The sequence below is a fragment of the Gracilinanus agilis genome, chromosome 5 (assembly GCF_016433145.1).
Source record: "Gracilinanus agilis isolate LMUSP501 chromosome 5, AgileGrace, whole genome shotgun sequence".
NCBI classification, from domain to species: domain Eukaryota; kingdom Metazoa; phylum Chordata; class Mammalia; order Didelphimorphia; family Didelphidae; genus Gracilinanus; species Gracilinanus agilis.
In genome coordinates this window covers 96,683,018-96,700,760 of record NC_058134.1, presented here as the reverse complement: position 1 = coordinate 96,700,760, position 17,743 = coordinate 96,683,018, and the positions used below count along the sequence as shown (strand labels likewise).

The 17,743-nt window shown below is 35.6% G+C and overlaps 1 protein-coding gene across 1 annotated transcript in view; it reads right to left on the bottom strand.

The window, feature by feature from the left end:
* The window catches only part of RHEB (Ras homolog, mTORC1 binding), a 73,224-nt gene that overhangs the window by 38,742 nt on the left and 16,739 nt on the right, over positions 1 to 17,743 (bottom strand). Inside the window, exon 2 of the mRNA XM_044677231.1 lies at positions 4,249 to 4,320. Within this exon, the coding sequence (XP_044533166.1) occupies positions 4,249 to 4,320 (72 nt within the window). The remainder of the gene's footprint in view (positions 1 to 4,248; positions 4,321 to 17,743) is intronic.

The following is a 17,743-nucleotide window of genomic DNA, read 5'->3' as shown; positions in this document are numbered from 1 at the left end:
CCCCTCCCTTTTTTTGACCTCCCCACTCCCCTTGGTTTATCCCTTCTGACTTTCTCAGAAGGGTTAGATAAGAGTTTTATGTCCCAATGGATAGTATAGCTACTCTTCCCTCTCCAGGTTGATTACTCTGAGAGTAAGGTTTGATTATTACCTCTTAATGCTCTCTTCCTCTCCTTCTTATAATAGTATTTGTCCCCTCTCCTTCCCATGCCCTCTTTGTGTTTAATAGAATATCCTATTTTTCTTATTCATTCAAGTTTCTCTTGGTGTCCCCTACTATTCACCTCCTCTTTCCCATCCCCCATGTCATCTTAGATTATTTAGTGTTCCATCCTCACCCCATGAATTATTCTTCTGATTACTATAATAGTGAATACTATAATAGTGAATAAAGTTCGCTACAGAGAATTATATATAACATTTCTCTACATAGGAATACAGATAATTAGATCTCACTGAGGCCCTTAAAAAGGCAAATTTAAAAATTATAAGTTTTCTTTTTTTCCCCTCTGTATCTTATTTACCTTTTCATGTTTCTCTCGATTTTTGTGGTTGGATATCAAACTTTCCATTTAGCCCTGGTCTTTTCTGTGCAAATACCTGGAATTCTTCAATTTTGTTGAATGCCCATACTTTCCCCTGGAAATATATAGTCAATTTTGATGGGTAGTTGATCCGTGGTTGCAGGCCCAGCTCTCTTGCCTTTCTGAATATCGTATTCCATGCCTTGCAATCTTTTAGCGTGGAGGCTGCCAGATCCTGTGTGATCCTGATTGGTGCTCCTTGATATTTGAATTGTCTCTTTCTGGCTTCTTGCAAGATTTTTTCTTTTGCTTGGAAACTCTTGAATTTGGCAATTATATTCCTGGGCGTTTTCTTATCTGGATCAAATGTCACGGGTGTTCTATGGATCCTTTCAATGTCTATATTGCCCTCTTGTTGTAGGACTTCAGGGCAATTTTGCTGAATAATTTCTTTCAGTATGGAGTCCAGGTTTCTATTAATTTCTGGTTTTTCTGGAAGACCAATGATTCTCAAGTTGTCTCTTTTAGACCGGTTTTCTTGGTCTGTCACTTTCTCATTGAGATATTTCATGTTTCCTTCTATTTTTTCTGTCTTTTGACTTTGTTTTATTTGTTCTTGTTGTCTTGAGAGATCATTAGCTTCTAATTGCTCAATTCTAGCCTTTAGGGATTGGTTTTCAGCTATAATCTTCTGGTATTCCTTTTCAATCTGGTCATTTCTGGTGTTCAATTTGCGTATCAGTTCATTTGTTTCTGAGCCTCACTTTCCAATTGTAAGATTCTACCTTTTAAACTGTTATTTTCTTGCCAGATCTCTTCCATTTTCCTCAAAATCTCAGTTTTGAACTCTTCCATAGCTTGTGAGGAGTTTTCCTTATTTGAGAAGGGTCCGGATGCTTGTTTGTTCTCCTCCTCTGTTTGCTTGGTTGTCTGGATTTTCTCTGTGTAAAAGTTGTTGAGTGTTAAAGACTTCTTTTTCTTGTTGTTAATCTTTCTCTTCTGAACTTCCTGAGTCTGGGTAGCCATCGTTAGCCCAGCAGCTTCTCAGGTTTATCCTCAGGGTCTGTCCGCGGTCTTTTGGCTCCTGAGGTCTGAGTTCTGGTTTTTTCCAAGGTCAAGCCCCCTGGTGGACCCCTTTGCTTGATCTTCTGCCGGAGGTTTCTTTACAAGTCTCAGGGCGCTGCTTCCACAGTCGTATACCCGTCTGCACTGGTTCCCCACTCAGGGTTTCAGAGCTTTAGCTCCCGGCTGTGTCTGCCTCCACCCGGGCCTCCACCCGAGCCTGCGCTCTGCGCCCTGCGTCCGCTCTCTGCACCCTGCTCCTGCGCTCAGAGCTCGTTTGCGTTCTTTAGCTTTTTGGGGTCCTAAATCTTGCTGCTCTCAGGAACAGGCCCTGGAGCTGCCAATGACTCGATGGGTGCCCCAAACTTGCTCTATTTCTTTTTAGCTGGCTTCGGCGCTATAGGTGGTATGTGTGGAGGGGGTGGGGGTGGGGTGGTTGCTCAGCCTGCAATTTAGTGAGAGTTGTTTCACCCCTTAACAGCATGGAAATGTCCCAATTCCACGTACCTTCTACGCTGCACCCTGTTGTGGGGTTCCTCCGTTCGTCTGGACTTGTTTTTATGTCCCCTTGAAGAGTCTTGTGTGTTTCGGTTAGGAGAGGTTAAGAGCTGCTTTTTACTCTGCCACCATCTTAACCGGGAACCCCAGTCATCATTTTTATCACTTTTTCCAAACTGTTACTCGTTCCCACTTTCCTAGATATCCTTTCCTTCCTTGGATTTCTTCTTTGGATAGTACTTCCTGATTCTTAAGCAATTTTTTGATTGCTTTCTTTATCATGTATGTTCTATCACATACAGCAAGTATGGATGTGTAGCTATGTCCTGGGCTCTCTTCTCGTAGTGATCTTATCATCCCTCAGAGGGATTCAATTAACACTATACAGATGACTCCCAAATTCACATATATTCTCTCTCCAGAACTGTATTCCCACACCACCAACTCCATAGGAATCTCAAATGCAACATCCCCCAAAGAAACTTCATCTTTTCCTCTAAACCTGCCTTTCTTCTTTCCTCTCTATTTCTGTGGAGGCCACTACTATCCTTCTAATCACCAAGTTTCACAACTTTGGCCTCATCCTCAAATCTCATTTTCCCTCACGCTCCATGTACAATTGGATTAAATCATCATTTGTATCTCTGCAACATGATACATCTATCCCTTTCTTGCCATATCATGGTTCCACTGTCCTAGTTTAAGACCTCATCAAATCTCACCTGTAATACTGCAATAGCTCTCCCTTAATCTAGTCTCTCTTTTAACTCTATCATTTACATAGTGGCATTACAAAGTGGCATTCCTAAATCTTAAGATGGTCCAAGTATTCCCTCTGTTCAACTAACTCCAGATGTTCCCTATTAATTGGAAGCATGTTATATCTCTCATTTCACTATAAGTTACTTGAGGACAAAGAGCCTTCAATGACAACTAAACTTTTATCTTTGTATCCCAGTAGCTAGCAGAGTGTCTCACACATATTCAGTGCTTGATGTACTACTGAATTAATTCATTCCTGGTAGAACAGTGAAATGCTTAAATTGTTCTGCCAAAACTTGAGATTATGCATGAAAAATTACTAAATTGTTATACTGATCAGCCAATTATTGGGGTGCTACTCCCAAGAAAATCAACATTAAGATTTATATATACAAATATCTGTAGCATTATTTGTGATTAAGAAAAGTAGAGGTGGGGCGGGGCAGGATGTAAATCCAAGTGGCTAAACATATAGAATGTTTAAATATGGGGAAATGATTAAACAACTCACAATATGAGCCTAAGGAAATAGTCCTAGATCCTAAGGAACAATGAAGATTTCAGAGACATAAGGAAAATGTAGATGGAATGAGAGAGAATTAACAAAACAGAAGCAAAACAATATAAAGAACATGACAATGTAAGTAATAGACAAGATGGAAAAGCAACAAAATTTTGTTCAAATAATGGCCAAGGCTAGTACCATACTAATTAAGGTAAGGGATGTAGCCCTTAATTGTATAAAAACCAACAAGATTAAAATTTCCAGGGAGTTGTTTCCTCTTTGTGAGAGATTTGCATGAAGTGTCTGTTCTGACAAAATAAGACGGATCAATAACTTTTCAAAAATTAAAAAAAATTAAAAGATGTGGGAAATTTTAGTGGACAAGTGTAATGAAAATCAACAATGTGGCATGTCACTAAAAAATAGCAAATGTATCTTAGACTGCACTCATAGAAGTATAGTGTCTACAGCAAAGAACTTGGACAGAATGGTAATGAGATTCAAAACCAAGTGATGCCATGATCAGTTCAAGAAGTTGGAGATTTAGATTAGAGAAGATATTTTGGAGATGGTGGGCATGGTTTCTTCCTTCAAATATTTAAAGGATGACTATACTGAACAGAAATTAGGCTTAGTCTGCTAGTAAATAAAAAATTTTCATTTATTAAACCAGAAACTTTCAATTGACCATAATAGAGAAATGGGAGTGAGTGTCTTTGGTAGGTAATTAGTTGCGTGTCACTAGAAGCTGATGCTTTTATTTGAAGTGTTATTGAGGGGGTTCATACTCAGGTAAGTTACCTCTAAGATTCCAGGATTCCAGAAAACAATGGCTTTTTTCAGAATTGTGTACAAAAGAAAAGGTTCTGTTTATAAATACTTACAAATACTACTTACTGTTTTCTATGGTTGGATCATAAGAATCAACAAATTGGCCTTCCACAAACTGAATTGTCAATGAAGATTTCCCTATAAAAGAAAATAGTTCATTATTTTAAAAATGCTGTGAGCCATATTTTATTATTTTTTCAGTCATTCAAACATTAACTTATTAATAAAAAGATGAAGATTAAACTAATCAGAAGATTCTGTTATCATTTATTAAATAACTTCAAGCAAGCAATAATCACATAATTACACTTCTTAAGAACCTTTTGGTTCTAAGGTTAAAAACAAACAAAACTTTAAAAAATGTATCAGTGATAGATGAAGTTGAAGAATTCTGGCCAACAGGTAGTTCAAGTACCTTCTATGAAATTTAAGCCAGTTTTTAAAATCTAACATGTCCAATATCGTACACATCATTATTTATTCGTTGTGATTATACAACATGGAATCTCGCTCTTTGGAATACAAACCAAGCTCAATGAGGCCTAGTTTTTAAGATAGTTCTAAAGAGGAAAATGCCAGGAGTCTTTGCTTTGAAATAAAAACATATATATTGTAAAAACCATAACAATTCATTAGTATCTTGCAACTGAAATATAAATTCTTGCAAATTAAGTCCTATTCCATATCTCCACTGGCGATTTTAGCTGTAATTTGTGCCATTTCCTTCATGAGTCAGCTTATACTTGAGAGCCAAATTTAACTAAACACATTTGGTTCCTGTAACAATTCCAACATTAAGTGTTGAAGATGAACAGAATTAGAACTTTGTTCATGTTTTCAAAACACATTTATAAAAGTGAAATTTCCTCTTGTGGTTACAATTTAAGTTCTCTTTTAAAAGGTTATATTTTAGAATTTAAAAGATGTAAGAAAATAGTTCAGTTTTTATGTAACTTTGATGGAAATGTTTTGGGCAAATTACATGAATTTGGAAATTGAAATATAGTGAGACTCCATCATAAAGTACCTCAATATTCTACAAAATTAAATATCACTTAATCAACAAGCATTTATTAAGTGACTACTTAGTATGTTGGGGCTGAAGGGGTGGGGTAAAAACAAAAGAGAAACAGCTCTACCCTTAAGGAGTTTACTTCTATATGGGGAAACATATACATATATAGATATAGTTTAAAAAATACAAAATTGATACAAGATAACTTCAGGAGGAAAGACCCTTACCCTTTTGTGAACAAGAAAACACTTTAAACAGAAGGTGACATGTGAGCTAAAATCTCTGAGAAAACCAGATTCCAACAGGTAAAAATGAAGAGGAATGCTGCAAACACAGGAAAGCAAGTACAAAAAAAAAAAAAAAAAAAAGAAAAAATATTGAGTATGAGCAAGAGAAGACTGGCATGGGAATAGTGTCTGGAAAGGAGCAAAATGAAGTAAGTTGGAAAGGATACAACAGGCCCAAAACTATGACATGAAATGTCAAAGAGAGAAGTTTATAATTGATCCTGGAGGTAACAGGGAACCATTGCAATTTAAAAAAGGGGTAACATGATCTGACCTATACTTAAGAAAATCATTTTGAGAGCTGAAGGATGGATTGGGAAAAGAAGGCCAATTAAAAGGTTATTGCAATAGTAAAGTAAGATATGATGAACTTAGGGTGGTAGCTCTATTAGTGAAGACAAATGGACAGATGAAAAAGATGCTATGGAGAGAATTTGACAACTTACTGATTTATGGGAGGAATGAGATGAGGCTAGTATCACACCAAGGTCAGGAACTGAGGTGACCTAAAGGATGGTGGTAGCAGCACTCTCCTCCCCCAAATTGGCAAATGATGCCATTCTCTCATTCAAAACAATAGACAGGCATTTGTTAAACATCTAGATGTGTCAGACACTGGGGTCACAAATACAAAGGTGAGACAGTCCCTACTGTAGAGGTGGGGGTAGAGGGACCATAGAGAGAATGTACATTCATAGATGATAATAGAACCTACAAACCTACACAAAATTCATACAGAATAATTAGGGCACAGTCCTAGTGTCCTAAGAGTCAAGAAATCCTCCTGAAAGAGATGGCCTGTAAGCTGAACCTCAAAGGAAACTAGGCTTTCCAAGTATTCCACACTGAAATGCAGAGGTAGAAAATATGTCATGTACAGGGAATAGCAAGTACACCAGTCTTTTTGAGAACAAAGAGTACAAGAGCCAACTTAACTAATTAGTTTTTTCAGTTAGACCAAAACAACCCAATTATCTAGTTTAAGCCTTCAAATAATGTTGATATAGAGAAACAGGTCCAAAAACTAATGGAATTTCATTAATCATAAGTAAACGATATATAGCAACTAAATTCTTGAGTAATAGAAAAATTGCATAGGGATTACAATATTTACAGAATAAACATGACAAGGACTAGTTAGTTCCAAAAGATGATTGTATTTTAAGCAATCAACCAGTATTCCAAAGAAAAAACTGACAATGAGTGGCTTTTGAAAAAATGGATTAATAACATTACTGAAATACAATATTGGTGAGACATTCCTTATCATATGCTACAATGGAAAAGTGCCTTGAATTTGGGAGAATAATGGCCTCAGATGGAATACCAAACTATGCCACTGTAATCTTGAGAAAGGCACCTCCTCTCTTTGGATCTCCCTCTGTTCACATCTGTGAAAATGGGGAGTTGGACCTCTAAATTTCCTTTAGTATTAAATCTATGAACCTACTCTCTAGGGAGCACTTAAAAATAGGTCAGTAAATTAATTATGAAGTTTTTCTTTTGTGTACCAACTAGTTAGGCTAACTGAAAAGTTCTAAAAAAAATCTAAAAGCTCAAGATATTCTAGCTGACCAGAACACACACACAGGTCAACCAGCATTTATTAAATGCATATTGTATTATAGTACTAAGAGTCCAGAATATGTTAATAGTTTAGTAAATATATCCTCCTGAGACAGAAGAGACTTAAGAATAAGAAAGTGGTACTTACAGTTCAAAAATACAATCATAAGAAATAGAATTTTCCTCATATAATCCCTAGAGTTTCTAAGAAATTTAGGAGAAAAAAAGAAAAAAATATATTGCTTAAGTTCAAACAGATTCTACATATGAGTTCCAATATTCTCCCAACTGGATTTTATGATTATTATGATTACTATTGTTATTAGATTAGGACACCTCTGTCATCCCCTCAAACTATTCTTGTTGCTCTGTTTCTAGAGTTCTATTCTACCTAAAGTGCATCAAGTACTCATTCCCCATATCTAATAAGAAACTCCTGATCCACGGAACTATGAAATGATGGTAGTCACTGGCAACAAGACTATATCATAGACTTACTATGTTGCACGGCATTAACCCTTAGGGCTACAAAGAAAATTTTTTAAATGGTCCCTATCTTCAAAGAGCTCCCCATGGAATGGGGGTGGTACCATGCAAACAACTATGATATATGCAAAGTGTTATTAGGTAATCTCAGAGGGAAGGAAAGAGATGGAGGAGAGAGAAGGATAGTATGGCAATATCCTTCCTTTTTGCTCAGTGACAAAAACTGAAATGTGGCTTTAAAAAAATTAGCTGTAAAACTATCTTCACATTAAAGTTAAAAATTTAGATCACAATTTCTCAATTAGAAAGATGACCTGTAATTTTGTCGGCCTAGGGAACAATTTCCTCTATCAAAGCAGACTGGAATCTTCTCTGCAACTTATCTTTCTTAGAGAGTTGACCTAAAGCAGTAGAAGGTTAATTAACTTTCCCAGGGTCCCAGAACCAGTTTGTGTCATAGGTATATCTAACTGGCTCCAATGCTAGCTCTCTACTACATCAGAGGTGTTGAACACAGGAATCTGTGCAGGCAGAACCAGATTAAAATGCAATTGGGAAATATTTAACGAAATAAAAACTCTTATTCACTGCTAAATATAATATTGGAAAATCTGTCAATAGCTATCTTTTGAAGATAGTCATTACAAAACAATGACAGAACATCAGTAAAATTCTACATCTTCCCATTAAACAATTATGCTGTCCTCCCTTATTAAAAAAAAAACAAACCACAACATTTATCATAACAATAGTTCTAAGAGGGAAGGAGAGGAAATGTATTGGGAAACAAAGTTTGATATGGGTAAGAAACAAAGAAGGTGATGAAGAACTCAGGAGGTAGAATTAAACTCTTAAGTAGCAAAAGGAACAGAGGAAAGGAGGAAGAGAACCAATTATAAATGAGATTACCTTGAGGGGAAAGAAGGTGATAGAGAAGAAATATCAGACTGAAAATTTCACAAGACTACCCATTATCCCTGATAAATTGGGATAGATAGGTAGAGAATTCTTTCAGAATGTAGGAGAAAATGGTGTCATTACTATAAAGGAATTATTTACCTATCAAATGTTCAGTATTGGGTGAGTTTCTCAATAAAACATGACCACCCTCAGAAAAGTATATTCCAATTTGAGACAAGGTATACAAACACAAAACAATAAGAAAAGTAATAAAAATCTAAATATGATTAAGTATTGAAATGAGATAAATTCACTATGGGAAGATAAAGAAGGTTAGTATAATGCCTATTTAGATCTAAAGAAAATAAAAAATCAAACATGTACCGTGACAACAACAAGCAGCAGAACTAGCAACAGAAGATAATCTACTCTAATGGACATGATGTTTTGATAGCTAATGAAAAATTCTCATGAATGAATCAGAGCACAGGAACACTGGACTTTTTCTTGAGAGAATTTTGAGACCTAAATTTCCTCAATACCAATTTTAAGTCTAGATGATGTAGAATGGGACTTTAATTTCTTCGTTGGTCTTTCCTTCTAGGAGCAAGCACTACATATTAAACTTAAAAAGTAGAAATGAAGGTTACACCTGCTCTTTCCTACATTTCAGCAGACTAGTGCTGATAAAGCATGTCTATTTTCTGCTATACATCACCCCTCCCCCCACAACTAAAACTGTGAGAACTGTTAGGCTTTCATGGGTAGAACTGGCATTGAACTCCAGTGTCAGTTGATAATTGAATGAATAAATTCCATACTATAATAGGATTTTAAGTTATTCTTGTGACTCTTAGTTTTACTGTCACCAGTTCTGAGAAAGAGAGGAAGAATGTGGGCCCCCACATTCCTCATCTTTTACAAATTGTTAAAGGATGCGCGTAGATGAGGCATTCAAAACCTTTTTTTGTGTCATAGACCCCTTCTGGCAGTCTGGTGAAACTAAGACATCTTTTCAGAATAATGCCTTTAAGTGTATAAAACACACAGGATTATAAAGGAAAGCAATTATATTTAAATCCAGTTCCTAAAAGGCCCCAGGTTTCTAAGAACCTCTGACCTAGAGAAAAAACCCACTTAGTCCAACAAAGTAAATACAAACACATGTTTTGGACTGTCAGATGACCATATAACATGAACTATACTCAAAGAAAGTAGTTGTGAGGATCAAGCTAGGTGGTATTTGCAAATTGGGCATGCTTTCAAAGGCTTTCCTCAGTCCCCTCCAGCAATAACCTCTAATAGTTATTCTAATGATGCTATGTGGTTACAAATCATACAGAAATCACAATCTCAGAAGAATCTAACTTGCATAAGTGATTCAAAGGACAAGAAAAAAAAACAGTGAAAGATTTCAGCACATAGCAATGATGACTTACGAATAAGATGTGGCATAAACAATAGCAAGGTTATGTTCAGAGAGATCGATTTCCTCACTGATACTTCAAAACATTAATAAGTGGGAAACTGTGTACTGAGGATGTGGTCCCTCTGAAAGAATTATAAAAGGATAAAAGTAAAAACTGCAGAAGGGCAGGTAAGGCCTGAGCCTGGAGTCAGGAAGACTTGAGTTTAAATGCAAGCTGCAGACATGGCTAGCTGTGTGACCCTGAGCAAGTCACTAACTCTTTGCCTTAGTTTCCTCATCTGTAAAATGAACTGGAGAAGGAAATAATAAGCCACTCCGTTATCTTTGCCAAGAAATCCCAAATGGGATCACAGAGCAGGATATGACTAAAACAACAATAACAAATTGCATAGAATGGGGTTATACATTCAGTTGCCACATCTTGTCTTTTACCACATTCTCTAAAATGATGACTCCTCTAATCACAAATCATCACCGTAATTCTTATCCTTAATTACTTTTAGTCTAGATTAGTCTCCTTGATTCAAATTTCTCATTGCTCCATCTATAAAATGCTATAAATTATGCACTGCTGACAAATGATTGTCCTTAAAAGTATACATTTAATCACATGACTCCAAAAGCTGCTTAGCTTTAAACCCCACAAACCTAGCCCCAACTATCTATTTTAGCCTTTTCGGACATTATGTCCTCTCCCAAAGGAGTAGGCCAAATCAGCCTTTTCTTTATTCCTCATACAAGTCAATACACCTTTCACCTCTGCCCATGTCCTCACTACCTCACATGTCTGGAATGCACTTTCTCCTTACCTCTACCTTATAAAGTAGTGTCCCTCTCTCCCTTAAGATGAAGCTAAAGTATCATTTTCTAAATGAAGCCTTGTTTCACTTGACTATACTTATTTGTTAGAAGGAAAGATGACTTCTACCAGGGTTTGCATAAATAAGTTAATTGATGTGACAGAAATAAAAGAAAAAACATCAATAAAAAATGCATAGAAAAAAAAGCAAAAGTCCAAAAGGCAATGCAAACAAATAAGGCAATTTTGTTACAACTTTGTTAAATGTAAGTTACACTTTTTGAAACAATCTAAAGGTAACAAAGTTTCAGATGCAATCTATTTTTGTTCTTTGTATATTTAAATATTTGAAGATTAAGTTCATAAAACAAAATTTTTAAAAACTTTTTTATGAGCATGATGTCTTATAGAGATAATACAACAGACACATAAGGATTACTTTTCACTTAAATAAGTATAGTAGAATATATATTTCCAAATAAATGTTACTTATTTCAAAAAAACAGTTTATCCTCCTTGGGATACTGAACAGTTATTCTACTAATTCTGTCAATGCTTTGCCACTAGAACTCTACTTTTGGATTTGGCATTGGAACCACAAGAACATTAAGCATTCCATTGATCCTAATAACTTTCTTTTAAACTAAAATTGGTTACATACCTAATCTCCCAATATTAGTAATTTACAAAAATAATATTCACTTAAAAAGGTTTTTAAAAATTTGTCACCACTAAAGATATCCCCAAGAATATGCAATAGGCTCTAAGGACAAGTCTGAAACATTGTGAACAAAAGCAGTATCACTGGAAGTAATATATTCCCCCCAAGGGCACAATATTCAATTGAATATATAATAATAATCCTTTAAAGCAGGGAATCTTGGGGGCAGCTGGGTGATTCAGTAGATTAAGAGCCAGACCCAGAGATGAGAGGTCCTGGGTTCAAATATGGCCTCAGAAACTTCCTAGCTGTGTGACCCTGGGCAAGTCACTTAACCCCCATTGCCTATCCCTTAACTCTCTTCTGCCTTAAAACCAATACATAGTATTGATTCTAAGACAGAGGGTAAGGGTTTAAAAAAAAATAAAATAAAATAAAACAAGGGATCTTAACTTGGTATCCACTGATAGATTTTTTTGTGTAGTTAACTAGCTGAAATGTTAGGATTTCTTCAATTATGAAAACAAACCACAAACATTCTCCTATGAAAGGGTTCATAAGCTTCAGACTGCCAAACACAAAACAAATCAGGAACACCCGTTTTAAAGTCCAAATATGAAATTACCTTGTGGTATGGAATGATCCTGGTTACTCAAAGGCTAATAGAGGAACACAAATTCTGTTAAGTATGGTAGTATTTAGCACTAGTTTTACCAAACCTAAAAGATGAGGCCAGTGACACGAGTTGAAGGGCTACCTCAAATAAGTATGGAAAGAGTCATCAAGGTTAGCAACTAAAATATAAATTTTTCAACCACAATACTAATGAAATGTGGAGATACCACTAACTGAATGAATGGCAGGAATCTATACTAATGAAATCATGGATCTTTCAAAGAATAAAACTAATAACAATAGCTGTCATTAATTCCTGGCATATTTTAAAAGCAGTTAAATGTTAAATCACATATATGTATAAAGTTAACTAATATCCCAAAATGACCTATTTTGTTTCATGTTAGTGGATTATATTTCCTGGGAAAGGATTTATCAGCACTACATATTAAAAAGGCACATCCTAGTCCAACTGGTTTTCCAGGAACTTCTAGAACTCAGAGTTCTCAGTGACCCAGAAATAGGTGGATAAATCAACAAAGTTTCTCCAAGCCTCTGCCCAAATAGATTGGAGAAAAAAAATTTCTGAACAGGGAAAATATGGAAATGATTCTAAGATGTTTTTCTAGCCATAAAGTGATTAAGATTTGGCTTTGAAAATAAGGCTATTGTCCCAAGTACTGAAACTTAGCAGTCCCAAGTATTGAAACTAGCAGTTAATGGGAAAATTCGGGACAAATTTTTGTGAGAATGCGTGCTCTTTCTGGGAGATAAAAAAAACGTAAGCTTCAGAACTAGTGCAACAATGACAGACATCCAAAAGGAAATGTGATTCAAATTTAGTATTATTGGCTTTCAAGAATCCACAGGACCTTTTTGTTAGCCCCTTTGACAGAAGTAGAAACATTAACCAGTTTTGGCTCTGTTCAATATAAATGAAAGTAGACTCCTCTTCAGAGTCCATATATAGGATAATTATTTGCTTAGATAGTGTTGGAGAAGTTAAGTCTTGTCAGTTGTAATTATAATTTCAAATCCAAAGAAATAAATATATGCCTTTGGAATAATGTTCACTATGTGACAAACATCTTTATAAAACAGATTACTTGGCAAGGAGACGGAACTCCATACCACAGCCTCCTTGGAAACCAGTTTCCTTCAAAATTTAGTTCAAATGTCACCTCACTGAGGATGTTCACAATGCTAGTATCTCCTCTCCAAAATGATCTTCATATCCTTTATGTGGACATGTTGACTTCCCAAACAGAACAAAAGCTCCTTTGAAGCAGGTGCAATTTCATATTTATTTTTATCGCATCATCCATCACAAAGCAGATGCTTCCTGGATCATTACTTTCACTGGACTTCCAATTTTCTCATCTTCAAAGTGAAGGAGTTGGCTGGGCCGACTGATCTCCACCCACGGTCATTTTTCTATTCTATTATTCTTCAGTCTATATTGGTTATCAGAAACTAAGAAACTTTACATATACAAGGAAAATCTACATCTGCACTTCTTTAGTCAGATTCCTTAGAAGAAGGGATGTAGGGTGTAGGATAGTATAGCAATTTGTCTAGTGGAGCCAACCTGGTACCCCATGCTTTTCATTTGAGAGAGATGATAATTTTTTGTTGCTTTGACTTCTATATAACCAGACTATATATCTTTGCCAATGTTTATACCTTCCTTTTATAATTAATACTTCACATCAAGTTGTAGGTTTGTTTCAACAACTAAAAAAACATGACATTATTTGCTATTAAGATATCTCTCCTCTTTTCAACTACATTATTCTTTGTAAGATCAGATTTTCTTCTCCTATTTTAGCTAAAATGACATCACAATGGACTAAGAGGGTCCTGAGACCAAAAATTTTGAGAACTATATTAGGCCAACTTGCCTCTCTGTTATACCATAACTTTAATGAATCAAGTGCTATTTTTGTAGCCTGTTAAAACATTAGCTCAATTTTCACTACATAAGAAAAATAAGCTATAAATTGACACTTCCCATTTCATGATGCCTTTCCTATAAATAGTACTGAAATTCTTCTCAATGTATTATTAGAGATTCATTATCAACTTATTTTAAAAGTCTTACAATGCTTTCCTCCCAACCACTCTATGGGTTAGTTAATTGGTACAAGTTCCTAGTGCTACAGAAAAAGAACTGAAAGCGAAGCAGCATTAAAAGTTCAAAGTCCATAGAATACACTAAATTGCAAGAAATTAAAATACGAATTTTCATCAGTCAAGACTTTTTCAATTGGCCCAATCTGTGATTTTATTAGAATAAGGAATTATCTGTTGTGGGAACATCTTCTCCTATTGCTGCTTTGGAACTTTTCTTTGAAGTTTCAGTTGAATCTGGGGCACTCAGAAGTTAAACTTGCAACATGATCCTTTAACTAGTTTGTCTAAGAGAAAGAATTTGATCCAAGTATTCCTTTCTACTCCACTACAGCATTATCAGTTGTTTTGTCTCCTTTTTATACTAAGACTTCTTGAAATGGTCCCATGGTTGACTTGGGAATAAATTGGTTGTTTCGCCAAAATCTGCATATTTAACATTTTTATATTTCTGTAGCTTCCATTTTTATTATTATACTAATTACAGTTTTAACATGGACCTATCACATAAATAATTTCAAATGACATTTAAAAAAAAGTCAAAGCCCAAGGATGTCTTATAGAATTAAAATTTTAGAGCTGAAAAGCACCTCAGAGGCCATCTAGTCCAACTCTCTCATTTTAAATATGAGAAAACTGAGGCACATATAAGCTAAGTTACTTGCTTAGTATCACACAACTATTAAGTGCCTGGGGTTTTTGAACCCAGATTTATCTTCTCCAGATACTTTTAACTGAGACTTTTTGGGGGAAATTCTATTTAATTAATTTAGAATATTTTTACGTGGTTACAAGATTCATGTTCTTTCCCTCCACTTCACCCATCCCATCCTAAAGCCAACGCACAATGCCAATGGGTTTTACATATGTCATTGATCAAGACCTATTTCTATATTATTGATATATTTGCACTAGGGTGATCATTTTAGAGTCAATATCCCCATCAGCCCATGTGATCAAGCAGTTGTTTTTCTTCTGGGTTTCTACTCCCACAGTTCTTCCTCCGAATGTGGATAGTGTTCTTTCTCATAAGTCCCTCAGAGTTGTCCTGGGTCATTGCATTGCTCCTAATACAGAAGTCCATTATATTCGATTGTACCACAGTGTATCCATCTCTCTGTATAAAGTTTTCCGGTTCTGTTCCTTTCACTCTGCATCAATTTCTGGAAGTCTTTCCAATTCACATGGAATTCCTCCAGTTTATTATTCCTTTGAGCACAATAGTATTCCATCACCAACAGAAACCACAATATGTTCAACCATTCCCCAATCAATAAACACCCCCTCATTTTCCAATTTTTTGCTACCACAAAGAGCATGGCTATAAATATTTTTGTAAAAGTCTTCTTCCTTATAAACTCTTTGGGGTATAAACCCAGCAGTGGTACAGCTGGATCAAAGGTAACTTGACACTTTTTTGGAAGTGACCTGTGGCAAAAGATATAGTCTAATAATAAAGCCAAAGATTATGTCCTACCTCTTTTAGCATACCAAGGACTTTGAATATTAACAATTTTTTACAGCACAACTACAGGAAATTTCCATTTTAAAGATGGGAAAATTCAGACTAGATATTTTCTCTTCCAATGTTATACCACAGATGATAGATAACACAAATATCCAGTCTCTCTACTTTCAGTTCTGTGTTTTTATCTACCAAATCACTCAAAGCAATCACTGCACTGCTAAAAATATAGCACAGCAGACTGAACTTCATTACTTAATTGAATTGAAACTGCGGTTTCCAAAAGTAATGGAAAGCATCAAATATTTTTTTATTATATAAGAATGAGCAGGACATTTATTAAAAAATAAGCTTGCTTTAAGATCTTCAAAGAATTATAATGGGAATTTAAATATATGTATATATATATATAACACAACACTATGTGATGGAAATTTCTTAAATGATAAAGTGACCAAAGACATTACCCAACTGGGGGTATTCAATAGTTATAATAATGTTCTGATATTAAAAAAAAAGTCAAGGGGGCAGCTGGGTAGCTCCAGTGGATTGAGAGCCAGGCCTAGAGATGGGAGGTCCTAGGTTCAAATCTGACCTCAGACGCTTCCTAGCTGTGTGACCCTGGGCAAGTCACTTGACCCCCATTGCCCACCCTTACCACTCTTCTGCCTTGGAGCCAATACACAGTAGATTAGAAGACGGAAAGTAAGGGTTTAAAAAAAAATTTCAAGGCTATTTATTTAACAAAAGAGACAAAGGGAAATCACAACTATAGCAGTGATTTAGGGGAGCTATTTTAGTCACTGTTATTAAAAATGTCCCCAGAATTTCCTCCTCCTTTTTACTCCTGTCCAAATAGAATTTTCATGATCTCAATTACCTTAAACAACATGTCTTTACTAGTTACAAATTCTGTAATATTTGGGAGGCAATGAAAATGCTAAGCAAAGATACCACTGACACTAATAGTGATTAATATGTTGAAAAAAATTTAATGATGGGAAAGTTATTGACCTAGGAAAGGCTGATGGGAGAATTTTCAGAACTTGATTGAAAAGGGATGATAAATGAAAGCAGAACTCCTCTTACAAGTTTTTTTTTTTTTTTTAACTACTAACCTTAGAGGGCCCTACTAGGATCTTTGAAAGGATACTCAAATATACTTTTTTAAGGCTTTCATTGGATAGATAGTAGGGATACTTAGTCCAACCTTCATTTTGACAAAATGAAACTGAGGACACTTAGATGTTAAATTTTTTGTCCAAGGTCACATACAAACATCAAAGCTAGGATTTGAATAAGATCCTCCCCACTCCAAATTTATTGTAATATCCCTAATAACATGCTACTCCTAAAAAGCAGCAAGGAACTGGAATGTTACTTGGCATGTTCGTTATGGATTTTTGTTTTTAAATTTTTACTAGCTACCATCTTGTGTCACACTAATTCCAAATAAATATCTGATATAATAAGAGAGACCAAACAGTAGAGATTACAGATTTTTTTCTCCAAAGGAAAAGGACTTTGAAAGGACTAAGTATGGACAAAAATATTTATAGCAGCTCTTTTTTGTGATGGTAGAAAATTGAAAATTAAGGGGATGCCCATCAATTGGGGAATGGCTAAACAAGTAGTGGTATATGATTGTGATGGAACGCTATTGTGGAGGCAGTTAGGTGACTCTGTGGATAGAGTGCCGGGCTTGGAGTTGGGAGAACTTAGTTCAAATCTGTCCTCAGATGAGTACTTCCTAGCTGTATGATCCTGCACAAATCACTTAACCCCATTTGCCTAGCTCTTTCCCTTTTGTCTTAAAGAGTTGTCACCAGAATAGAAAGTAAGGGTTTGTGTGTGTTTTTAAAATACTATTGTGCTGCTGGGGGCAGCTGGGTAGCTCAGTGGATTGAGAGCCAGGCCTAGAGACGGGAGGTCCTAGGTTCAAATCTGACCTCAGACACTTCCTAGCTATGTGACCCTGGGCAAGTCACTTGACCCCCATTGCCTACCCTTACCACTCTTCTGACTCCAAGACGGAAGGTAAGGGTTTAAAAAAAAAAAATACTATTGTGCTATAAGAATGATGCAGGAGATAGCTTCAGAAAGACCTGGGAAGACCTATATGAACTGATGCTGAATGAAGTAAACAGAATGGGGAGATCGTTGTACACAATAAAAACAGTATTATAATAATGGTCAACTGTGAAATAC